Source organism: Aythya marila (assembly GCF_965140915.1).
Source record: "Aythya marila genome assembly, chromosome: 1".
Taxonomy (NCBI): Eukaryota; Metazoa; Chordata; class Aves; order Anseriformes; family Anatidae; genus Aythya; species Aythya marila.
In genome coordinates, this window is record NC_139042.1 from 17,960,796 (window position 1) to 17,987,940 (window position 27,145).

A 27,145-nucleotide genomic window follows, 5' to 3' on the forward strand; every position below is an offset into this window, starting at 1 on the left:
TAAGACATTCTTACTAAAAGAAGTCAGAACAGTTGTTTTTTCCTTCCTTTCTCTTTACTCAGGAAAAGAACAATTTACTACTTTTCCCTACATTTTTAGGGAACTACAATAGGGAATAAACAGGGTGATGCAAAATATACTGATGCAGTATTTCTATTATAGGATTTCTCTCACTCATTTTGCAACTCTGTCGCACATCTAAGTACACAGCCATCTCATCATTTGGTCCCCTCCACTCTTTCTTCACATGCTCCTGATGAAACATGGCTAGCAGGTAGGCAAGTGCTACTAGTGTGACAAAAAGAAATCAACAAGGAATTTCTGTCTTGTTGCTACCCAGCTCATTTCTTTTGAGCCAAGAAGCATGTTCACTGGTCAAAACACTTCACAACTCTATAGTTAAGGAGAACTGCAGGTCTTCTCACCTTTTGCAGTAAAATTTTGCAATGCTAGTCTACTTCTGGAAATGAGTATTTTTGTCATTACATTGTTCTGAAGTACCTTAATTATGTACCTGTCAGTTTTCTGGCAAATCTCTGGTGACAGGAGGCAAAACAGGAATAATTGTTACAATGAATACAAAAGATGTGTGTTCACCTGGTGCAAACTGGCAAACTATTGGTTGAAAACATGCTGGGAAACCACCTGAACGATTGTCTACCGAAAAAGAGCATCCTAAGCATTTCAATTTGTGTTGTACACAAGCACTCTGGTGTTCACAGGCAGTCATCACAACTAAGTAAAGACCAAGATCTGTGATCTACCACATTCAGCACGGAGTTGTATTGGTTCTGAATCTCCTTGCCTTCCTAGTACAGTGTATTTTTCCAGAAGTGTGTAGACCTCACTGTCACAAGAAAGTATGCAACCGACACCAAACTCTTACCCAGAATTTTTAAAAACCTGAAACGTTTTCAGAAATATTTTTTTCAACACTTCACAATCCTTTGAAATGCTTTTTTGCTAGCTTGAGAGTTCAAAACTTAGCTAATGAGCTAATTCCTACTGTAAGTTCTCACAAATTATTCCATGGTTCTCATCTCTTTGAAGAGGCACTCGTGTTACACATTTAGTAAGTACACATTTGTTGGCAATACATCAACATGGAATAATTTACATTAACAAAACTATCTAACTTTGTGTATTTGTGTTGCAATGCTTCTCTTGCTGCCAACACATGTCAGGAGCATGGTTTCAGCTGTGAGGGGGAAAAAACAGAAGTATAATCTTGGTGCTTACTTTTCCTAGCTACTTAGATGTGTGAGTAATACAAAAAGGTTCGTGCTCAACAGCAATGGCAACAGTTGATTTTCTAAATTTTCTCCCTAGTCATTTTTCTGCTCTGTATTTAACTTATAATACATTTTAATGATTTTCAGGAATTTATTATTATTTACCAGAACTTGCATAAAAACATCAAGAACTGAAGAAAAAGAACAGATATTAAATAAACCTTAATGACTTATATTAAAGGACTTTGATTTTAAGCCTCTGGGAATGATAGATCATTTTATCTATTTTGGAATATTTTGGAAATTTTCCACTAAAACTGTGCAGCTGGTTGTGGACAGGACAAGAAATAAAACCCATGAAAATCTCATGAAACCATTGGCTGAAATACTTTGATATTTAGTCAGAACTGGGATATCATTTCCTCCTAAATTCTACTACTGCAACATGCATCTCTTTAAGAAAGTTACCATTAAATGTACATTTTCACTTAATATTCTCACAATAAGAAGAGTGTTGCAAGTTTATATACAGCAGGTGATGCAAAAGCATATATTTATGGTCTGTCTCACCGCTGAGGGAGGAGTCTGTCATTGGCTAGGTAGCCTAGTTTATGTATCTCCTTATTGTAATCTCCATACTTGGACTGGACAGCGTAAGAAGCCAGAAGAACTGCAGTTTCTGGTGGACAATATATCTCATCGTTTAAGATAGCTTCTTTGACTTGCAGGAAGAAAAGTCTCTGTGTTATTTCCTGAATTAACTCTTCAGATACATCTTCTGGAAAGAACTTGGCCCTGAACTTGAACTGCAAAGGATTCTCTTTCCTTACATCCTGCTGTGTTACCTAAGGGAGGAAAAAGAAAGTAAAGTAAATAAAAACATAAAAAGACCACTAGGTGCTATATTAAATACAAATAGCTTGGCTGTAAGCTCCTGTGCACTGAAATGCAGCACTTCTTGACAAGCCCACAGTACAACTCACTAAAGATTCACAGGGCACTGCATCAAGTACACCAACTTGCAGAAATTAGACAATTTTGAAACATTACTCAAAGGCTGTGGAAGTGTTTCTTGTAGTCTTGTGTGTATTTATCACAATAAAGATATGAAAAAAAAAGCTGTAAATACATACAAAAAAGCTATATCCATGGACGAATTGTAATAAATATCAAATTAGGTTTAATAAGATTTCTTTAGCAAGAACTAGGGCACATTAAGTATAAAGCTGGATTTTTTCACAAGAAGTCTTTGAACTATTGAACATGTGCTTTGTGCCAGTGGAAAAACCACATGTATTCATCACATTTTTCTAGAACTTAATTGGTATGCCTTATCAGGATTTTGGTGAAGAGATCAGATGTGGTCAGCTTACAAGTTTTAAACAGCTGTCTACTTCAAGATGTCATTTTTCAAATTTCTAAATGAAAAATAGGTTTCCTGTTTTATTTGAGCTCAGCCTTCAGAACTCACTGTGACTAAAACAAAAAAATCAAACGTTACAGTAATCCTAACAGTGAATACTGTGGTTATTAAAAGGTGCATTGAGAATAAATCTCAGACGTCTCAATTACACAAGCACTTTATTATGCATTTAATCTTACATGCACAAGTAGTCCTTTTAGAACTTCACTACGCATGAAATCGTTTGTTTGCTCAACTCACAGGAAGTACCAAAAGTTATAAATAACAACCACTGAATCACGTACCTAAGGCAACTTAAGCACTACATTTCAGATGTTAATTTTAAATCTTTTGCTCGCTTTCATTCTTCCCCATAGAGCTCTGATTTACATGCACTATATATTACTTTAAACTCACCAACAATTAGGTGGTCTGGGAAAAATTTGGGAAAAAAATGGGAAAAAAATCCCAAATTATTTCCTAAAATTCAAGGCAACAAAGGTATTCTTGATTAAACTTCAAGAATCCCTTCATTCAGCAGTGCTGCTAATAATCTGACAGCCAATATTAAAAAGTGACAATCAAACCATAGATAACATTTAAAATAAAATGACCTGGCTACCAACAGATGTTCTGTGCTGTTGGGGAAAACAAAATAGAAATTATCCTACAAATTGCATGTTGGATTTTAGATACCTAAACAGAAGATTAGGAACCTATCATTGGTGCCTTGTTCAAAAACCTACAGCTATATACATGCCAATTTCTGAAGTTCAAATACTTATAAACTTATAATTTGCCACCAGAAAACAAGACAATCATATGAATGGAAGTTTTCTTAAATGCATACATCACCATGGTCCTGGAAATACAGAAAGTGACTTTCAATCGTTCTCAAATTAAACGCTGATGCAGCTTTGCAATATGATTCTGTTCTTTTATAGCTAATCAAACTGAACACTGCATTTTGTCATTTGAAGCAAATGAAAAAAACAACTTTTTGACTAGATTTGAAGCCAGGTATCTCACTCACAACATCGGAGCATCAAGTCTTATAAAAGCCTATTTAAAACTATCCATTTGTCTAAGTGTCGGGAAAACATTACCTTTTTATTTAGCTTCAGCCAAGTTGAGTAGCCTTTGCTGTCCACATACTGTAGCCCAAAAAACCAGACTTCACGAAGACCAACAGTTTTTACCACCTAAAGATAAGCGACCCAGAATCATCAGTAATCTGTACAGCAGGAATCTCGTATGGTTAAGCTGTATAAACAACCTCAAATTGAAATACAATGAAGTGTTTAACATAAAAAACAGCAACAAAACATGTTCTAGATAAACTCAAATACCATGTTGCCAAACTACCAGCTGGAGCGAGCAGCTTACTGCATGTATCAACCTCAGCACCTAAGGAGTAAGGCAGCCAACAGGACCCTGATCTTTGAAATCAGGTCTGGGAAGGGATTTGCAGACCTACAGACAAGTAAGTCCACTTCAACAAAAGACAATCAGCAAAATTATATTGAAGAATAATACTTGGGGACAAGTATGATGTAAAGAGGATGAATCACCTCCTTCAAATATTTTTGAGATTGTCTGAGTTAATGATAAAAGGGATAAGAACAATCTGGCTGACAAATCATAAGTGGATTTCCTGTAAGATTTCTGATCAATCCTATCACCAATGGCTATTAAAGAAACAAAATGTCCTTAAATAGAGGAAAGGCTTTTTTATGGATACACTAATTAAAAAGAAATAAGCAATTCCAACAACAGACACTGATTACTTGTAGTGCAACCATGAGGGAAGTCTTACAAGACTTCATATGTGATCCATACTAGAAAAAAAAAAAACACACCTGGTATGACAAAAAAAACACCTGGTATAACAAAATCTGCTGTAGAAAACCTCCCATAAAGATCTCTGAATGAACAGTGGGGAAAAAGATTAACTTTTATCAAAGATGATATTTAATAAAACTAAAATACTGTGCATTGAACACAACAATTTTAATCATGTGAACAGAGTACTTGTTGCAAAGGAAAAAAGCTACAATGATGTCGTGTTGTTATACAAATCTGTGGTTTCCCACATCTCTAATACTACATACAGAGTGGTCGTGTCACTTTATAAAAGGATGTTGCAGCACTGGAAATGTTTCAGAAATGTTGAAAGGAATGATCAGTGACATGGAACATCTTCAGCATAGACGAGACCAGAACTAAATCTACAGACATGGAGAAATGAGGCAGGGGGGAAGATGATGTGTGTCTTTAACACTTGCATGGCACGTAGAAGGAAAACAGAGAATGATTATTCATTATTTCTCATGATGTAAGAAAAGAATTAATGGAATCAACTGAAATCATTAGACAGCAGGTTCAAAGCAAACAAAAAGAAGCACTTTTACTACACAGAGTATAATAAAACTGTGGAACTATCTTGCAAGTCTTTGGCACAGTGAGAGTACACATGGATTCAATAAGCAATCAATCAGAAAGGTCCAGCAAAGATTATTAAACAAACTGTAAACTCTGGCTCCAAAAGATGCAGTAGGGCAGTACTTACGTATGTTCTCAGGCTGGACCATGCTGGCAAGCTGGTTTACTGAAGGCTGTTTTATGGAAGCATTCAGATGCATGTGAAATAGAATTTTACACATAGATCCTCCTCCACTTTTAAGTAGTACTAGCGGGTTGCAAAATTAAGATTTGGAAAATTAGAAAAATGTCACAATTAAGGCTGCTGTGCAAACTTACTTCTGATCCCTTGCATGTGTGTATTATTACTTAACAGTCACTCAAGTGCACCTTTTCTTTTTTCTTTTTTTTTCCATCCTCTACCCTTCCACCTTCAAGCTCCACCAAGGCACACAATGGACAACGTTCGTGGATCCAAACTGATCCCTTAGTGAACAATTCTTTGCTGTAAATTCCTACATTATACTCCTGCTTTGGAAAAACTGAGCAAGTTTTTGTTTCTGCTATTGTCCTGAGCTAAATCTGGTGTCCTGCTGCTTCTTTTGGCACAGATCTTCAGTGTGAGGCTGATTAAACTACTCATGGCTTTCGCAGATGACTCCTAATGCTCTTTATTTTGCAGCTGTCCGAGTCAAACCTCGATACCTACTCAGCACTCTGAGCTGCAACATCAGTCAGTAACAACTGCAGATGTTCAACAGCTCTGCCCGTAAGGCATAAGGAGACAAGTGCTTATGCTCCTGTCCAAATATTTCACTCTCACTGCTAGCCGCTGCCCTTCAGCTGAGAAGCACACTGCACATTATTCAAATACACACAGGTTGCCTTCTGCAAAGTTACACGTGTTTGTAGATCAATACTGAGCACAGCTCACACACGAGCTTGTTTTACCTCAGGACATCAGGAAAAAGCATGGTCTATCGCTGCCTCTCAGCTCAAAGAAAAGGCTTTCTGAAACTTTGCACCACGATAATATAAGCACTTATACACAGCAGTGGTGTGATATGAGAAGCACGCAATGGGAAACTTAGGAGTTTGATTTATAATTCAGGCTCAAAAGATTTATTAGGTAGCTTCAGGCAAATTTTCATCACATCTGTAAAACAGATTTATCCACCATCGTATCCCACAGCTTGACAACTAACAGGTAATAAAACCTCTCGGAGAAGAAAAGTGACTAGAAAACAGATACGTGTTTTGGCAGATCAAAACATTCACATGAAGAAAGCCTAGCAAGGTTTCCAATTAGTCCACCACGGAAAGATCGATCTAGGGGAGGTTTCTGAGATACCCAGAAAGGAGAGCTGGGGGTTAACTTGAAATGAAGGAGACAACTCCCCCATTCTTCCTGAATGGAAGCTACGGGAAACCAGCCCTGTTGCTTGGTGCTAACACCCTACTGGAAAGAACAAGGCAACCCCCACCTCTGCCACCAGACTGGACAGGCACCCACCCCAGGATCCTCTCTCCCAGGAAAATCAGAGATGATAAACTGGTCGAGAAAAAGAGGACAGAACTTGTCCTGCCCATCCTAACCACTGGCAGGATGGACAAAAGGACTAATGATAAATATGTTAAGGCACCTCCTGAAATAGCATGAGACACTAAAATAAACTGGTTTGTGCAGTAAGAACTTCACTACGTTTCACAATGGAGGAAAAAAGAGAAATAGCGTAGTTCTTCCTAGAGAAATAGCGCAGTTTTTGTATGGAAGTGCTATGTTAGGTGTGCAATACAGTTCACCTCTTGATGTTACTCTGTGGAAATCACGTACGGATTTAAGATCACGCTGAAAATATTTCCCTTGTAACACAAAACCATGCTGGTTGATTTTGGCTGACTTAAATTTTCAAATTCCACCAGTTGACTGTAAGAGCTTGTGAGATGTCAAAAGCCACACAGGGAGTCAAGGAACAAAACTGCAGAGAACACGAAACGTGCCAGGGCAGAAAAAAGAACTCCCAGCTGTATCTTTGTTCCCTGTCTGCAGAAGCCCCAATTTGGATGAAGCTGATTACCTGGGCACCAGACATTACACAGCAGAAGGCCACCCCACCCAGAGCTGCAGGGCGGCAGATAGCAAAGGTTGGCAAAAGAGACAACAGTTTTCAGGCTGCTGTGCCACAGAATACCACCCTTTTTATTTAATGGTGGGGTTAGACAAAAAGCAGGACAGCTGCCCATGCACCTGCCCCCCTTCCTTCAAGATGATTTGCAGAGTCACGAAGTCTATGTCCAAGCTGATGCTGCAGGTAGACTGCTAACAACGTTAGCTAAAGGAGCAGGGGGTAGAAGTGGGTCAGATTTGTTCCTAATAAAAAAGGCAAATAAAACTAATAGAAAGAAAAAGGCTCAGTGTTACCAAACTAAGAAGTTATCTACCTTACATACTAAGACATTTAACTGACCCATTAAAGAACTCTTTAATAAATGTCACTTTCTCTAAAAATGCTTCGTGCCACATACTCTCAGCATCTACAGTGGAGTGGACAGAAGTGACAGTCCTGCCAGACCAGATATTTGATATATGTACACTGCTTTTGAAAAATAACTTGGAATATTTCTGCATTTTTAACTAAATGCATGCATCTTCTGCCTAGATAATGTACAGTAATTTAATTCCTCACTGAACAAAGAAATGACACAATGACAAGTTTCAATTCTCAACATGATCTAGAACACTCCATAACCTGGATCAAAAAATAATAGTTCAAGGTTCTAATGGCTAGCAACACACAGAATGAATGCAAGAACAACCCTTCTAAACAAATCATTCACTTCGCTGGTTTAAGATAAAAGCACCATCAAGTGAGAATGCAGTGCTGATGGGACTGTAAACCTAAGGCACATTAAAGGCCATCACTTGCACTTTTGCACTCTGAAATTCAAGTTAAAAAAAAAAAAAAAAGAGAATGAATCATAGGCCAGCATTACTTTTCAAACATTTGAAAACTGAAATAGCATCTACAGATTCAACTCCTGAAGAAAAAAGATTCTAGCTTTGCTTAATTTTTGTGTAACGTTTGTTTTCAAAGAATAGTGAAGGCTATTTGAGTTTCTCATACAAGTAACTCTAACACTTTTATTGCAGCTGTAACCATACCACAACACAAAATACCATTACTTAAAGCAGTGCTACACACAAGATTCAGCTGAGGCCCCATTGTTCATCTATGTATGCAGAACTGTCTTTGAATTTAGTGCACTCCATTAGGATGAACAACAAAGTTCAAACTAATTGACTGTTTGGCTTAGATCGTTACAGAAAATGATGGAAATCTATACAAGAGAACACTTCTGCTTTATCAAACGATGCTTCAATAACCACAACAGCTTTATCTGATGTGTTTGTACAGATGGATACACACAGACACGTGTAAGTTACCTGATCAAAGAGCTGCTTGCCTGTTGTATTGGGTTGGATGGCAAATTCCAACTCTGCATCCATTGTGGTCACTCGGACGTTGATCTAAAGAAAACAACAACAAAAAAATATTTATATCACAGTGTACCAATGTAACGCTTCTGTATACTGCAATTACCTTGCAAAAAACAATCTGCAGAAAGTAAATTCAACAACTGCAATGGTCTTGTACATGTGCAGAACACAAAAATGTAAAATTTCAATCCTAAAAAAATCTTACCATTAATTTTGTATACAAGCATACTTGATGTAGTACTTAATGTTGGGTTGGAAGGTCAAACCATGGAATAAAATACAAATAAAATCAACTTAATGGGATGGCTGACGCTACTCCTAAACACCTAAAAAACACTCTGGCATTCATCTGTGGGGCACTACCTTCTGATGAACTTCCCAAACACACGCAAAATAAAGTTTAAGTGACATGTTATTATTTCAAAGCATTTATATTAGTATAATATGCAATATAAAAAGCAAAGCAGTCCCCTGCCCGACCGTTTCCAATATTAAGAGGCTCAACTTTTTATAATGGGTCTGGAACCAGTGGTTGGGACAGCCTAATAGCAGCTTTTACATCACTGGCAGGAAGAACTGTAGAGGTTGCTCCCCTTACACTGATCCCATCTGATCGCTTCGCTACGAGGCTGGAAAAACCACCAGCACCCAATGAGCTTCTTCCCCCTGCTGGAATGGAAACCCATTTTCCAGACGCCTCTTGACAGGCACTGTTTCTATCTGCTCCAAAGCAAGCAGTCAAATGCTCTGGCTGGATCTGGAAGCCTGCCTTCCTTGGAAAAAGTGTCTGTTCCAATTTCTCCTCAACTGGTACATGCAGGAGCGGGGATTTTCACAAAGCAGAACCAAGCACTAAATACACAGCGCTGGCTTCTCGCTGCTAGAATGGCCCTCTGTCCTACCGCTAGACCTATATCATGTTTTATTTGTCTTTAGTGAATTATACAGCATTAGAGGTCAAATTTATTTTGCTATAAATGCAAAACCAGAAGCACAAAACTTATTTAAGTCACACACATACTGTAATTTCTCTCTCTACTGTAAAATACGGAGCAGGAATAAATTAGGGCTTGTATTACAGGTTCTCACACTACTTGACCCATGCCTGTGTAAATCATTTCCATTAGCTGTTTCCCTAATTTTGCCACCAGGTGGAATACTTTGAGAAGTGAGCCTGGAAGAGTCTCAGTAAGACAGAGCACAGAAGACACGTAAAGTGTGAAAAAGAAAACCCAAGAGAAGTTTGTCCCTGCGTAGCAGTTTAAGCTTGTTCACCCCTTTCTTTCGTGTCAGGGTGAACAACTCTGGGCACGAGCTGGATACGCCAGACAAGAGTAGCGGGAGGCAGAGGACCTCTAGGTTATAGACCTGCAAACAAGGAAGATAGCAGGGGGTTGGCAAAACTTCTGCATGCAAGGACTGATAAAGAACAAGAGTTGAAGGCTTCGGAGGAAAAGATAGTAAACTTTTATTGGAAAAAAAAAAATAGAGGGTGTGCGTGTCAAGAGGAGGGAAACGAGGTGGTTTCTGCATATTCTGCTCCTCTGTTTCAAGATAAAGCTGCTTTCTTTTAAAAAAACTGTTCAACTTTTAAAAAAGGAAGCCTCCTACTTTAGAGCAGCTACAAACAAGTTATAAAGGATAAGGCTAACACGTAACTTTATTAAACGCCAAAGCACTCTTACATAACAGCAGCAATGCCAAAACACGAAGTGCCACAGATCTAGAAAGCACAGAAGGGTGAACTAATTGCAGCAGACTTTTTAAAGTTGCAGCAAAGACTTCTTAAATAAATATCCTTGTAACAAGTGGTATTTTACAGAAATGGAGGACTTACTACCTGAAAGTCTGTACCCCTTGAAAGCTAAAACATTCAAAATAAATGGTAAAATAATAGAGAAACAAAATATAGAGGCAAAATTAACACAAACTGTAGATTCTGTTTCCTTCTGGATATACTAGCTGAAAAAAAAAAAAAAAAAAAAAAAAAAAGGAGCAGAGTGCTGTAAGAGTTTTATGAAGAGGCCTACAAAGGCAATCACACTCTTGATTTGAAAAAGAAAATTGTCCTCCTCCTGGATATACTTAGACCAACTTCGATTTCGACGTACAAATACTGAGCTTGTACAACCTTATAATGAATGCCTGAGTTGGGAAGGGCCCTCTGCGTCCATCTGGTGACCCCCTGCCCAAGCAGGGACACCCAGAGCAGGCTGCCCAGGCCCACGTCCAGGCAGCTTTTGGGGATCCCCAAAGAGGAGACCCCACAGCCTCTCTGGGCAGCCTGTGCCAGGGCTCCCTCACCCTGTCACAGCAAAGAGGTTTTTCCTCATATTCAGAGGGAACTTCCTGCGTTTCAGTAACATTGTTTCAAGGCTTCAGTTATTCTGTCCCTGGAAAACACAAAAGTTATGCTGGCAAAGCCTGAGACTGAACCCAGAAGACCCCGCAGTACTCAGAGAGCTGACCGATGTCATCACAGAACCTCTCTCAATTATTTTTTCAGCAGTCTTGGGAACCTGGACAGGTCTCAGATCACCAGAAGCTGTCAAACGTGGTCGCAGTTCTCAAGAAGGGCGAGAAAGAAGATCCTGGCAATTACAGGCGTGTCAGCATCACTTCTTTTACTTTCCTGGTAAAATTATGCAGAGAATTATTCTGGGAGTTACCAAAAAACACCTACAGGACATTGGTCAGAGCCAACATGGGCTCACGAGGGAACGTCATGTCTAACAAACTTTATTTCCTTCTACGACAAAATCACCCAGACAGTTGAGCCAAGGAAGCCAGTCAGTGTAATCTTTCTGGATGCCAGGAAAGCTTTCAATCCTGTCTCTCACAGCACCCTTCTGGACAAGATGCCCAGAACCCAGTTAGATCAAAGCACACTAAGATGGGCGAACAGCTGGCTGATGGGTCGGGCCCAGAGGGTTCTGGGGTTACATCAGGCTGGCGACCTGTCTCTAGTGGGGTTCCCCTGGGCTCCATTTTAGGGCCATCTTTTTTTCATAAATGATTTAGATGAAGGACTGGGAGTCATTTTTTGGAGCAAGTTCACAGACGATACCAAACTGGGTGGAGCTGCTGACTCCGTTGAGGACAGGGAGGCCTTGCAGAGGGATCTGGACAAATTAGAGAACTGGGCAACCACCACCAGTGTGAATTTTACCAAGAGCAAGGGCTGGGTTCTGCACCTGGGCAGGGGCAGCCCTGGCTATGTGTACGGGCTGGGGGATGAGACGTTGGAGAGCAGCCCCACAGGAAGGGATCTGGGGGTTGTGGTCAACAGCAAGCTGAGCAAGCACGACATCCACAAATTATGAAGACAGGCACTAGTCTGAACTTAACTGCACGGTGCCAACTTTATCACAGCAACAAGCAAACAGGGTGGACCTTTCACAATGGTGAGAAGTGTGTGAAGGCACATGGTGGAGCACCACCACTCCTCGTACCACAGGGCTCTCGCTATGCCGTTTCACTCTTGCTCTCACCAGGATTACACTTCTTCTACACTTCAGGAACTCCCACAGAACATTTGACAGGACTTGGGTGATGATTTCAGCTCCTCAGTTGTTTCACACATCCAGTTCTGCTGTGCACAGGCTCAGGGCAAGAGCTGCAGCAAGTCTCAGGACACCAGCATACAGGGCATCTGCTCAGCTCCCACTTCAGGTGTACAACTACACTGATCTCCACCCAGTAAAGTTAGCACAGTTCTTGTCCTCTTGTGCTGGGAAGGGGGGCATTTAAAAAAAAATAAATAAAAATCCCACAACCCACAGGCAACATACAAATGCCATTAGGGTTTGCCTTTTTCTGGCAGAATTTCACCCTGAATGTATTGCCTCAATGTAATTCTACATTAAATTACATAAATATAAGGGAGACCTCATGGCTCTCTGCAACTGCCTGAAAGGAGCTGTGGGGAGCTGGGGTCGGCCTCTTCTCACAGGTAACCAGTGATAGGACCAGAGGGAATGGCCTCAAGTTGCACCAGGGGAGTTTTAGGTTGGAAATGAGGAGACATTTCTGCTCAGAAAGAGCAGTCAGGCACTGGGACGGGTTGCCCAGGGAGGTGGTAGAGTCACCGTCCCTGGGGGTGTTCAAGGAGAGGTTGGACGTGGTGCTTGGGGACATGGGTTAGTGGTGACGGTGGTGGTAGGGGATGGTTGGAGCAGGTGATCTTGGAGGGTTTGTCCAACCTTTGTGATTCTGTGATTAAGGCATTCTATGATAAATCGAGCACCTAGACAAGCACAGGCTGTATTTAAAAAGTAATACCAGAGAAGATAAAAAGGGAAAGTTGAAGAGTTATTTTAAAGTCTTTTTAAGATGCCTAAGAAGAAAAAAGCATTTAGCAGTAAGTTTCCTTCAACTGGCTACTTGTATAAACAAAGACACTGCAGGAAGGTATAAAAAAACCACAGTGCAGATTAGCATACCGTAACATTTGCTGGACATTTCTCTTGCAAAGCTCTACCTTGGAGCACTAAACCCCTAGTTAGAATACCAAGACTTATCTCACAGCTTCTAAAGAAACTAGGTTGGCTCACTCGCCCACAGGTAACAATGTAATCAAGTGGCCAGGGACAGAAACCTTTCACCAGAAAAAGAATGGCCAGACTTTTGGAAAAAAAATTCTGCAAGTATGATTTTCCTTTATTCTCACAAAACTGCTTTGCCACAATATCTTTTTATTTATTTATTTAAAGTTTCAAATCCATTGAAGCATTGCATTCTGACAGGGATTCTCGCCTTGGCATCAGAATTAGTTGACTGAGTTTTTCTGTATTTTACCCCACTTGCTTTACAGCATAAATACGGTCAAGGAGAAGGGAAGACCGTGTATGTAACATGTACAGGTCAATTATTTGAAGAATAATGCACGAAAGTATTAGAATGAGCACAGGGGACACAGAAGTAATAGAATGAGTCCAGAGGAGCAGGGCCATGAGGATGATCAAGGGGCTGGAGCAGCTCTCCTATGAAGACCGGCTGAGGGAACTGGGGTTGTTCAGCCTGGAGAAGAGAAGGCTCTGGAGAGACCTTGCAGCGGCCTGCCAGTACCTAAAGGGGCCTACGGGAAAGCTGGGGAGGGACTCTTTGTCAGGGTGTATAGGGATAGCACAAGGGGGAGTGGCATTAAACTAAAAGCAAGTAGGTTTAGATTAGATAAAAGGAGGAAAGTTTTGACTCAGAGGGTGGTGAGGCCCTGTCCCAGGCTGCCCAGAGAAGCTGTGGATGCCCCATCCCTGGAGGTGCTCAAGGCCAGGCTGGATGGGGCTTTGGGCAACCTGGGCTGGTGGGAGGTGTCCCTGCCCATGGCAGGGGGGTGGCACTTGAGCTTTCATCAAGAAGCCCAGAACTGAGTAGGCAGCAATATTTAGTAAGAACAACATTTAAAATTATACGGAAAAGATTTTCTGTGGTTGTGGTCTGTTTTAATGAATACAGTATGAGTCGGTCACATGCAAAAGCCAGGGAAACCAGCCTAATTCTTATCTGTAATCAAACTGCATGTAGCAAAAAAGGGGTTTTCCACAGTAAACAGCTGATTATTATACTCTCTTTACGTTACATTATTTGTGTTAGTGGAGGAGCAGCATGTTGGTCCCACGGCTTTCTGCATCACACACGGCACACTCCGCACATCAACCTCAGAGCAGACACATGAAGAGATGCAAGAGAACAATCAAAGAACAAGATAAGGTAAAACGCTGAGGATTAAACAGCATTAGGAACGGAACAGGCTACAGAAAAACAGCCCACAGATTTTGATAATACTGAAAGACAAAAAAAAAAAAAAACAGTTCTCCAAACTGACTTCATTTGTCTATTTATGCTGCAGCGATAGATCATTTATTGAAGCTGTAACTCAAACACTACATTACACAGCTCAAACATCGCCCTGCACAACAATAACATTCTGATAAAAACTGGATTTATGATACACAGCATCTCAACACCACCACTTCACTGAAATTAACTTCATCTTGTAAATATTAATTTGAATTTTAAACACCCAAATAATTCCACAATCTGACAGCTCTGGATACACAACACCACAAAATGCCAAAGTAGTCCAAAAAAAGGATTGCTTTTAAGCTTAGCAACGTTGACATTTAGTCCCGTTACTCCATAGCATAATGCTTTCTCTTTCGTGCCTTGCAGTCTTGCAGAGAAATGCTGCAAACTATCAGCAAAACAGCTGGAATTTTAACTCCTCTTACACCCTCTAAATGCAAGTAAAATTTCAGTCAATTACACCTAATCTTCTTAGCCTATGAAATGATTAACAGTTATGCAACTAATGATGCCTAATTTTAGTCCCCAGGTTTCTATTTTTGGTGAAGATCTGGGAGAATGGCACACAGCTAAGAAACATTTTGTATCTGTTCTTTTAGGAAGAAACTACCAAAAATAAGTGAAGATTCAACAAATACCCTATTCTTCTCTAAGTAGAGAACCAGGCACGTTGCAAATAGCCCTACCTAGTAGCAGCTCCAATTTTGATTACAGCAACGAAGACCTAATTAAACAGCAGAAGTCAGCATTTATTTATTTATTTTTTTTTTACATAAAGACCAGAACAAAAATTAATTGCGACTTAATTTCACCCTGACAGACAGAACTGAGAACATGAAAGTCCCAATATTATTTTATTTTGAAAGTAGAGGAGCTGCAGAAAAAGAACGGAGAGCTACTTTGTTCCAAATACAAAGTAAATAGATTTTTCTGCTGAAGCAACAGAACAAGAAAATGTTTAATAGTAGATATTTTTCAGACACTTATTACCTTAATATCTCATGACAATGCATTAAAATCATTTTAACCCTTTTCAAAGCACCCTTTCTCACTCATGCTATTTAACCCAGTAGCCTCAGAGAAAATCCCAAACACTCACAGAAGAACAAGGTCCTTTTACTATCACATCTAAGATCATTCACAGTGGCACAAACCTTATTTCAGACAGAGGCTTAACTTCCAGGAAAGCTGAAAAAATTGTTTTAAAATTCAGCTATGCTAAGATGCTTTACTGGTCCTCATTTACTTAGTTTTGATTGGTATATTGCATAAACTTTCAACATGAAAGCAAAAAAAAAAAATCTATTCCATTAATTTTCCTGTGATTAAGTGTTTAGTGATTTAATTTAAACTCATCTTTAACTTCATTATTTGTTACATACAGCATCAAAACAAAATCCATTCCAAGCTGCAGAGTGTTTAGTTGTATGCACTATTCCCTTGTTTACACAAACATCGGATTTTCTGACAACTATCATTACCGCAGGACCTGGGAAAAAGGAAATATCTGACCATGTCAAAGTAACACAGGGAAGAGATGTACAAAATAACACCAGCCAAATTCTCCCCAATTATGTTAACGGGTTTTTCCCAGTTCTATACAACAGCTTATTCACAATTCCTTCATTAGTTTTCAGGTTAAAAGACATCTAAAAATAAAGCTACAGAACAGTGACAGTTTTATTGCACAGCTGTCAAAGATGAAGAACAAGGAGTTTAAGCACCAAGTAGTTTCTGAGCTACATTTTCTTTAAAAGACTGGTAAGAGCTGTAATCAACGTCCAGAGTGAGAAACCTTCCATGGCCCAGTGCTACGGAGCCCTGGCAGAACCCAAGCAAGGGTCTTCAAAGAACAGTGGCAGATTTATTGACCAAAACCTAGGACTGGGTTGTTAAGAGTCCCCAAAGGAGGGTAAAAAAATAAAATAAAAGGAAAAGCTTCAAAGCAGTTTATCATTTAAGAAGCCATCAGAACAAAACCTAAGGTTTGGGTTTTACAGGTAAAATCAGTTGATCTGTGGCACGTGCACTACCACTGCATACACAGATTACAACTGATAACCACAACAACCTGAAGTTTACAGGAAAAAGATCTCTTTGACATTTTTCCTGAGCAGTAATCAATTTAATTTTGCTTCATGGCTTCTTTCACTTGGTTTTCTTCTGAGATCTCACATTGTCAGTAGGAAAAAAAACAACACATAAAACTCATATAAAGCCCTTCAGAAAAGCATGGATATATATTCTCTCACTTTTGGCATGACTCCAGCTTGCTTCCTAAGATCCAGTAGCTCGTTTCCATTCCTAGGGTGGACTGTGAGCCCTTTTAACACTTCTGCAATCTCAACTCTAAGGAGAATTCTTCACTTTGAACCATCCTAAAACTACATTTTCTGTGATTGTCTCAGGTCCCTAAAGCAGTGGGAGCACTGCCTGCCTAAGTTTCATGATTTTGATCCCAGAACTTAAATAGAGAGAACCTCACACAGACTAAGGTGTTTGTTTTTCCTACTGATCAATTGCAAGGTCCTGCATCTGGGCTAGGGCAATCCCAAGCACAAATACAGGCCAGGAGGAGAATGGCTTGAGAGCAGCCCTGAGGAAAAGGACCCGGGGGTGCTGGCTGATGAGAAGTTCGACATGAGTGAACCTCATCCTGGGCTGCACCAAAAGCAGCGAGACCAGCAGGGTGAGGGAGGGGATTCTGGGATTCTTCCCTCCTGCTCTGCTCTCATGAGACCCCACCTGGAGCCCTGCATTCAGCTGTGGGGCCCTCAGCACAAGGACAGGGATCTGTTGGGGCAAGTCCCAGAGGAGGCCACAAGGCTGGAGCACCTCTCCTGTGAAGACAGGCTGAGGGAGCTGGGGTTGTTCAGCCTGGAGAAGGCTCTGGGGAGACCTTACAGCAGCCTGCCAGGGACTCTGTCAGGAGGTATAGTGATGGCACAAGGGGGAATGGCTTTAAAATAATTACTCATTCTACAAATGAGTAATTGGCTACAGACTACTCATTCTCATTTCATAAAGTGCTAAAATATTGTCCCAAATCGCCTGGGGGAGGGTCACACGTGGGGGAAGAAAAATGACAGAAACAAAATGCTATGGCCAGGCTGCCAGGAGCTCTGAAGCTCCAAGCAGAACTCGCAGCCTCTGGAGAGTCCCGTGCTCACATCACTCATTCAGCTGTACTGATTCCAAACACTGGGGTGCAATACTAGCTACTGTAATTTCTAATTAATAGCAAAAATTTTATACATCCACAAATATATATGTGCACACAGACTTATGCTCAGCAGTAGACAACATTTTGTCCTGGTCCTGATCTCAATGAAACATCAGTAAACAAAGGAAGCCCGCAGGCTGTTACGTAAACCAATTAAGAAGAATAGAAATAATCTCCTCTGACAATTCAGTTCCCTTTCTGCATACTTTGCTTGCTCAATGTAAGTGGAAGAGACAACCAAAAATTGTTTAACACATGGCAGACAAAAACGCAACCATCCAATATTCCACCAAAAGATCAAGCTGCTGAACAGTTATATCCTTAAAGAATTCCAGAACCAGGATGGAAACAAAAATCTGAGATTTTTTTCCTCTACAGAAAGTGGAGGAACACTTATTTTAGCTGAAATGAGAGGAATAGGAGACCACAAATATTGCTCGTGTCCTTCCTTCACACTTACCTTCCAAATTATACCCCCAATCACAGTAAAAATACCACCTAATGGTCTTGTTGCTGTCACCGACACTTCGTCTGTTCTGCCTTTCCCTGACAAATCCTGCAGCAGATCCTTTCACTGATTCTAACAGATGTTGAGTCAGGCCTCCATCACCCACTGCATGCCACCTCATCCCAGAGTCTGCAATTCCTGAAAAGTTGTTCCTCCTGCCAGCCAAATGGGCTCTCAATTCTCCGCAGCTTGAGCTCTGCCCCCTCTGCAGCTGTACACACACAGCCGTGCTGCACACAGCTTCTAGCACCGAGATTTCAGGTAGTTTAATACCAACGTGTGGAAAAAAAGCTCAAGAACTCTGACTGTACCTTACCAGATCTTATGAAACCTAATAAGTGCAGAGTCAAAGTAACTAGAGCTGTTTTAAGATAACTACTCTGAAAACTGAAAATCCCATTACGTTTTAGGGAGTAAGAAAAGAGCTACTTACTGGTTTCGGCATTTTGCTGGTTTTCTTTAGTCTCTCGTCCAGTGAAGTCTTCTACAATCTCTTTGTCCCCTTCTGTCAAAAACAAATGCAAAAGGCTTGTTTTTAAATTAATCATAACAGAGTTCACGCACATCACAGCAAATAGTACAAATTCCAACACAGATAAACAAGAGCTCTACATGTGCAAAATGCACTTTTCAGTAGATAACATCCATTAAAAAAAAAAAAAAAAAAAAAAAAAAAGTTACCCACTACCAGAATCTACAGGTGTCTAAAAAGTAACCTCCTTCCCAGTTTTTACAGAATACTAACCCACTAACATTAGGGAAAAAAAACGATCCCCAAAAACGTTCTTTTAAAAAACTTTGATATTAGACATCTTCCAGTACTGAAAGCTTATACATTATTTGAGAAGCAAAAATTTGAACAAGGAACTCCAAAGCTTCAATTTAGTCTGTTGATGCTAGCCAAATTTGAAGCTTCGTGCAAACAAAGAAAAAACTAACATTATTTTTTAAGCATCAGACTGTATTTCGTATCCATAGAAGCATCCATTTGTCTCAGGGAACAAGTCATGAACTCAATTTTCCCTAATGAAGAGGAATTCCAGTTGTCAGACCATTACAGTAAAAAAGGAGAAAAATCTGTACTGCTTATTTTTTATTTTTAAGCAGAAAGGCTCTAAGTTACATCTGTGTGGTAATGAAATTAATTACTATCATCTTCTGCAAGTTCAAAACAGTCTTTATGCCTCGAAAAAAGAAAGCTTGTAATTTCCTTGGTAGGTTGCATCCTGCCTTGACTCAACTCATGTCAACTCAGAAAGCAGAAGAAACCAGTCACCTTCTTGCATGCTTTTAAAGTAACAGAATCTATGAATCAGTCCTGCAGCGTACCAAAAGTGGCATTGCCTCCAAAATAACATAACTAATTACTCTGAGTAGTATTTGTCTTGGTGTGAATGTAATCTGAGATTTCAGTATTATAATTCTATGACTACATCAGACAGATAAAATGTTCAGAAGTGCTTGAGGAAAAAAGTATAGGGACAAAATCAAAATGTTTAAAGCAATTTATTTATCAGAAGCAAACTTCTGTATCATTTTTTTAATTCATCAAAAAAAGCGTCATGTATTGTTACATATATTTAGAAAAGTTCTTTTTCTTTGCTTCTTGGCAAAAAATACAGTAAATAGATCAACAAACATTTGCACGGCAAGCTAAGGTACACTTGCTTTTTTCTTCTTCTACTCTGTAGAGATTGTTTGAAAAGAGGGACTGGAAAAAAAGAGATAAAGGTTGAAAATAACTTAAGAAATATCAATATTGTTGGCTGGTAAAGAAGAATGAATGACTAAACATTACAGAAAGAGATCCTACGTCATACTGGGGATATGGAACAAATTTTGTTTAATCACAAATCAGCCTGAAATTAAAACAGTGTCTTTAAGGTATATTCATTATGGCACAATTGATGTAGAACAATAAAGGTATAATGCAATACATCATAGTTTGTCCAGCATAATTACAAATACATTCCAGTAGGATTTTTTTTAAAACTTGCTTTAGGTATGAATTTTGAAATTTTTACTTCGGTTTTGAATTTCTGAAGATATTCTGAAGCATTAGACAGTATCAGTAAGTCTATTTTACCATTTGAATATATAGTCTGATAGAATTTGTAAAATATGAACTCACTTTTCCATAATCCCTTTTTTTTTTTTTAAAAAAAAAAAAAATATTTTTACCCAAAAAACTTTCGAGGGAAAAAGAGATGAAACAAACGATGTTTCTACCAGGTTTCCTGGGACCTTACAACACTGCCCTTTGATACAATTCCATGGCACGTGTTCAGTTCACAGAGGACATTGCTGCCTCCCCTCCTTCCTTTCTCTAGCTCAGAGAAACCCAGGAGCACTAAAAAGCAGAACAGGCTTGGCTCTGACTCCTGCTACCTGTACGCAGGGCCCCGAGCTGCAGCAATCCCCGTGCCCACCTGGTTGCCAGCAGAGGCTCATTGCCCGTACCGCTGAAGGCAGGCAGAAGGCCTGGAGTTAAGCTCAGTTAACAAACAACATAAAAGCTAAACCAGGTTCCCATCCACCATTTTAGAAGTGTGCCAAGTCAGCAGTGCTACAAGGAGTGGGAAGCAGCACAACTGCTTTTATGTGCCTGTAGTAACATTTGCATTGACAAGAGGAGGCACGGGGAGAGGAGCGACACCGCCTCAGAGCAGCCGCTGGGAAACAAACGGGAGCAGATGGCTCAGGGCTGAGTCCGGGGAGACCAACTGGCTCCTGGCTCAGGGCTTCCCAAAAGGCAGCGTGTCGAGCTTTCTGAAGGGGCTGCACCAATCCCTCCGATGGTCTGTCCTTGCCAGTTCTCCCACAGATGTATCCTGATTTGGTGGGATTGGTTTTACCGAAACATTTCGTTAAACTCCTATCAACCAACCCTAAATTATGATTTGAAAACATGCTCTTAAAAAAAAAAAAAAAAAAAAAAAAAAAAAAAAAAAAAAACTTCAGGTTTTAATCAAAAACATCACTACAAAAAACTATCCTGTAAAATAACAAGTCATCAAATCCCAATTAGGAGACAAATAATTTAACCGAATTTACAGAATTGACACATAGCTGATGTGCAATGAATCAAAGTTATCAGCTAAAATAAGAATCCTCTTGTCCAAAACCCAACCCAGATGAACTGTGCCCCTGGCAGCCCCACAGATCTCAGGGGCCTGGGAAGTGACCACAATAAGTAAACAGAAAAAAAAATATGGAAAACAAATATAAACGATATTTTTCACTGGATGTGCTGCAGTAATTTTAAGTCTGTCATTTCATTTATTTAAAAGGAAAATATTTCCTAAATTTACTCAACTAGGCTGAAGGTCGCTTCTATTTCAGATGATGAAAACCATGTGGTATATTACAAGAAAAAACACACTAAATGTTACACCAATGTTAGTTTAAAAGTTACATTTGTAAGATGGAAATAATCTGCGCATAAAGAAAAACCAGCCGGTGTCTATATGCTTTCACACTCGAGGTGCTAGCAATTTCAGCACAGTATGCTCGCACAAAAGCACTGCAACCAAGCGTGATCACTACGGAAAAATCAAGAGCTTCGCAGACCTTAGAACTGTGCAAGAACTGAAATCAAAAAGTAAATAAAAAAATAACACCATCTTTCCTGAGCACTGGCATCAGCTAGCATTGAAACACAGCAAACATGGAAACATTTGTCCAAAAGAAACCAAAACCTCACTGCCAGGGGAAACAGCGTGCGCCTGCACTGCTGCTGCTGGAAGGGGAGCTCACTTCTGCCACTCGCGTGCCCAGCAGCTTTACACTCGGTTCAGTTTTACTCAGCTTTTAGCTCTGACACAGTCCATTACTTATAGCTTTATCTTAACGCCCACGTCAGACGACGCTGTGAACAGAAGAGCACATCCAAGGGGATGGGGAACGATTTCCCGTATCGCTCCCGCGGTTTGAGGCCTGCCTGTGACCTCCTGCACGCCGCGGCGACCCCAAAGGTGCCTCCTCCGAGCCAGGAGGATTAGCAGAGCAGGTCGTGACTCTGCAGAGTTCCTGCTGCTACAGCGCTCCGCTCCTCGAGACCTTCGTGGCAAATGCTAGGAAGCTGGACCAAACCGCCAAAATATCAGCTGGCTCCACATCCCAAACCAAACCAAAAAGATCCGCCCAGAAGTACAAAAATTCTCTTAAAGCGAAGGATTGCAATTCCAACTCCTTCCACGCCAAGGCAGCTAGATTTTTAAATCATCATCATCATCCATGTTTCCAGTTATGCCACAAAAGGCAACAAATAAAGCAATTGTTGGAAGGCAACAAAGGAAGCTTTATGCAGAAAATGATGGTGCACAAAGCGCTCGATGCCAAAATTCTGTCATGTAATTTATGCAGCAGCTGTTTTCAAAAGAAACATTCATGCACACAGCCCTGGGGCTGAGGTCAGGTGAGGAAGGCGACTCGAGCAGGGCACCCGGATGGCAGAACCCAACTCTGAAAAGCAGCAGGGTCCCTGTCCAGCTTTAGACCTGCCCCCAGAAGCAGCCTCTTAGCAGCGTGCTTCCCCAGCTCTGTGAAGAGGCTCACCCTCAGCTTTCCTGCACGCAGATGGCAGGGACCCCACAGCTTTAACCAAAGCAACGCCACCCTCTAACTTGCGTATTTAGAGGAATCACCGAACGGTTTGGGTTGAAAGGGACCTTAAAGATCATCAAATTCCACCCCGCCGCCATGAGCGGGGACACCTCCCACCAGCCCAGGTTGCCCAAAGCCCCATCCTGCCTGGCCTTGAGCACCTCCAGGGATGGGGCATCCACAGCTTCTCTGGGCAGCCTGTGCCAGGGCCTCACCACCCTCTGAGTAAAGAACTTCTTCCTACCATCTAGTCTAAACCTCCCCCCTTTTAAAGGCATTCCCCTTGTCCTATCAGTCCACCCCCTGACAAAAGAGTCCCTCCCCAGCTTTCCTGTAACCCCCTTTAGGTACTGGCAGGCTGCTGTAAGGTCTCCCCGGAGCCTTCTCTTCTCCAGGCTGAACAACCCCAGCTCCCTCAGCTGGTCTTCACAGGAGAGGTGCTCCAGCCCTCTGGTCATTCTCAAGGCCCTCCTCTAGACTCCAACAGGTCCCTGTCCTTGTGCCCAGAGCTGAACGCAGGGCTCCAGGTGGGGTCTCACGAGAGCAGAGCAGAGGGGGACAATCCCCTCCCTCACCCTGCTGGCCTCGCTGCTTTTGATGCAGCCCAGGGTACGGCTGGCTTTCTGGGCTGCATCAAAAGAAGGAACTTCTTAAAACTAAACGCACTTTTTCTTTTCAGTCTTGTACCGTTCCAATTTTTGAGGTGCCTAATAGCTTTAGAGGCAGCAGCAGGAAACGTACAGGCCACTGTACCTGACTGACTGGTCTCAGCTTTCTCCCAGAACATTTTACTCCAAAGCCGCCTGCGAGTACCTGCAGGGCAATCATCTTTTCCACTAAGCCTAACAGCTCCCTAATGACACGCTTGCAGAAGTCCAATAAAGAAGTTAATTCACCACAGGCTCTACCTCCACATACATCTTTTTCAGACAGCCGAGGAGATGCGGTCTGCACAATTGTCTCGGAGGTAGGCAAACCCGCAAGCTATCTCACAAAAAAGGGGAGAAAAAGCTGAGTTCTGTGACAATAAAATAGAGACGTGACCATTGCTGGGTATGACAGAGTTCTCCATACCACCATTTTGAGTACTGCACCTACACCTTCCTAAGAACACCATTTCCTCCCAATTCTTCCCCCCAAGATACTAGAGACGAGCTTCCTGGGTCTCTGATAGATAATTCCCATGCAGCCAGTGCAATTGTTATGCCTTGAATGTATTTATAGCTAAATATATTTTGAAGAGGCAAGCGTTTCTTCCAAATGGGAGATCCTGGTAACTTCAAAAGCACAAATGGGAACTTGGCAGCACCGCAGTCAAATAGAAGGGAACACAGCCCAGCCAAGGAGTATTTATGCAATGCTTGCAGTTTTACCAGTCCGTGACAGATGTGCTGTATAACTTACATACTAATCTGAATATAAACTCCCATCTTCACATTTTAAAGTGCTCACAACTGGAGCAGACGAAATAACTGTAAGATTTTGAAGAGTTCTACAACAACAACGTCCACTCTTCCCACATATTTCTGACAGATGAGTAAAAATGGAAATTGCAGAATGTGGCCAGTACAAGTACTCTGTTGTTTCAATAAACTTCTCCATGGAAATACCACTGACAGGTGACTGTCACAAGTAAAATCCTGGTTATATCCCATTCCAGGAGCAGGTACTGTGTTTTCTGAATAAAGCAGGTAAGTCTCTTAGCAGCAGCTCCACAAAATAAAGAAAACTGCTAACACGAACTTGCCATTCGCATCAGCCTCCACGTGAGCTGGCTCGAGTTCTTGAGTCCAACTGTTCTCAAGGTGTTCACTCCCTGGTTGGGCCACTGCACTATTTGTTTCTCCTTGTATTACACGACTTGAAAGACAGAATAATTAATAAAGGTCTAAAACAAGGAAAAAAAATAATTCAAAGCATAGCTAAGGATTAGACTACCGGTGAAGTTGCCCCCCAGATGCAGCCCCTCAATGCTGAAGGCAAAGAGTTTATTTACCAGGTCCCTTCAGCTCTGGAGAAAACTGGCTAAGTAAGGCACCCAGCGCTGCTTTCATGTACCGGTATCTTCTGACAATCAGGTCTTTCTCCACAAGTCTGTATAAAGTTTTGGTTACATTTGCAGACTTGAAAATCCTCCCTTTCCTCTACTCCCACACACTTTTAATGCAATACAAAGCGATAGGACAGCTTTGATGTATTTAACACATCCAATACAAAGAAGTAATACCTTGAACAACTTTCCTTTTAATCCCTGCCAACAAAAGTACCCCTTCTTAAAAAGCTGAGCAGCAATTTAAGATCTCTGAAGAAGAAAGGCCATATACCTAGCCTAACAATGCCGCAAGTCCCTTTAGTTGCTTTATTTACCAGGATCTGCCTTCTAACGTCACAACCTTCTACATCTCTTACTCCCTAGCCTCGCACCTTGTAGATGAAGCCATGCTCATCCTACAGCTTTACCAAGTTTCCCATGAACCAACTTTTTTCTGGCAGCTCTGAGTATCTTCAACGCCTGCAATGCTCTCCATTGCAATTGCAGGAGTAGGCAGTGACAAGAACCCTTCTCGTCCTCCCAACAGACACTTTCACACTGTTTCTTTCAGTCAGCAGTCAATGAAAACTCTCTGGACAGCTCCTGACATGTCACACCACGTCCTTTTCCGTGCGTTTTTTAAAGTTGTTTACTGTACTTTTGCTCCCTCGCCTCCCGAGCTGATGGAAGAGCTGTGTCACCCAGCGCAAAGCTTGGAAACACGCCACTGCCATTTGCCAGGAGGGCTCTTATCTGGGAACACTGCATTGACTTACAGTTTATTTTTCTCACAGTCCCTCTTACGCTGAATCAATGGATCGATGGAGATGAGCCCTACAATCCCATACAGAGCTACTACTTTCCTCTTTATCGATTGCAAACCCACCTCGTGGCAGTTGCCGTAAGGTTTCTGCGTGCCAGCTCCACGCCTGCCCTCGCCACGCAGCACCGTGCCAAGGTGCTGTGTGTGAGCTTGAGGCAATCGTGGCATTTCTGTGGGCACCCGAGCAGGGTTAGTGCCGTGCAGGCTGGCGATGAGCCCTCACAACGCCGCCGTGGCTTACAAGGCAACAAGCGAATGGGAACTGGCTGGGTAAGGTGCAGGGACACCTCTGAGCCCTGGCCCGAAGCAGTCACAGAGACACAATGGGTTTAAATGCAGAAATGTATCTACTAAAACTAAATAAGAAATTATTTTAAAAGCCTGGAGAGAAGAAGGCGAAATAATTTGCTGGGATGCCAGACAGCTTCGTACACCTCACGACCAGTCGCGTTGGCAGGGCGTCCAGAGAGAGAGAGAGCCCTCCCCGCGCTCAAATTAAGAAAAAAACGACAAAAACCAACCAAATCCCGCAGAGCTGAAGCCCGAAGCCCCTCGCTGCGCCGCCCTCGGGGCGCCCAGCACGAAGCCGCCCGGCAGCCGCACAAAGGCTCGCTCCGGGCCCTCCTGCACCGGCCGCGGGCCGCGCACAATAGCGAGCAACAGCTGCCCGCAGCCCCCTGCCTGTGAGGCGATCCCTCCCCTGCCCTCCCCGCTGACGGGACACAAATAACGCCGCGGGGCCGGGGGCGAGCTCCGGAGACCCCCCGCAGCCCCCTCCCGCCGCCTGAGGGGAGCCCGGAGCCGCCTCAGCGCCGCCTCAGCGCCCCCGTCCCGCCTCGCCTCACCTGGGGCCGCGCTCCCCCGGCCGGCGGGGGGGTCTGGGGGCGAGGCGCTGCCGGCTCCGGAGGGCTCAGGGCGCTCGCTGCCCACCCCCGCAGCCCCCGCCCGCCGCTGCGGGGCCGCCCCGGTGCTGCTGGCGGCGCCGCCGGGGACGAGGCGCCGAGCGCGGCGGGCGCTGACAGCTCCGCAATATGGCGGCGGCGGCCGCCAGGCGCATCCCCCTCCTCCTCCCTGCTCCCGCCTCCCCGCCTCTGTCGGGGGGTTCGCGGCTCGGGGCTCAGCGCGCATGCGCGGCGCGGGGGGAAGCGCATGCGCGCGGCGCGCGGGCGAAGCCGCTGCCCGCAGTGTGCTGGCGGAGGGGCACGGGGCCGGCGGGGCGCGGTGAGGAGGCGGTGCTGCGGCTCTGAGGGGGCGGTGGGGTGCCGTGTCCTGCCGCCGCGCTGAGGCTGGGGGGAGGTACCCCCCGCGGTCCTCGGCCCTCGAGAGGCTGCCAGGAGGCGTGATGCCACCCCTCGGTGTCCCGGGGGCGTGAGGAGCGTCCTCCCGTAGAAAAAAAATAATAAATAAAAGTAAAAATGAAATAAAAACTGTTGTCTCGCCCACTTGAAGAGGCGAAACGGCTCCCGCGTCCGTGCTGGCGCAGGGTGGTGGGACCCTCACTGCTCCATCACTCCGAGGGGGAAGGGGCCGTGCTGCGGTCACACGTGGCTTCCCCTATTCACACTTAATTTTTTTTCATACGCAAACCCTTCAAA

General features: G+C 42.6%; 1 protein-coding gene across 1 annotated transcript in view; it reads right to left on the bottom strand.

The window, feature by feature from the left end:
* The window catches only part of RDX (radixin), a 39,791-nt gene extending 13,182 nt beyond the window's left edge, over positions 1–26,609 (bottom strand). The window contains exons 1-5 of the mRNA XM_082765286.1: positions 26,396–26,609; positions 18,524–18,595; positions 8,501–8,584; positions 3,741–3,836; positions 1,803–2,077 (exon numbers count right to left, since the gene is read on the bottom strand). Coding sequence (XP_082621412.1) covers positions 1,803–2,077; positions 3,741–3,836; positions 8,501–8,584; positions 18,524–18,535 — 467 coding nt within the window. The 5' untranslated portion in view covers positions 18,536–18,595; positions 26,396–26,609. The remainder of the gene's footprint in view (positions 1–1,802; positions 2,078–3,740; positions 3,837–8,500; positions 8,585–18,523; positions 18,596–26,395) is intronic.
* Between the last annotated feature and the right edge of the window lie 536 nt (positions 26,610–27,145).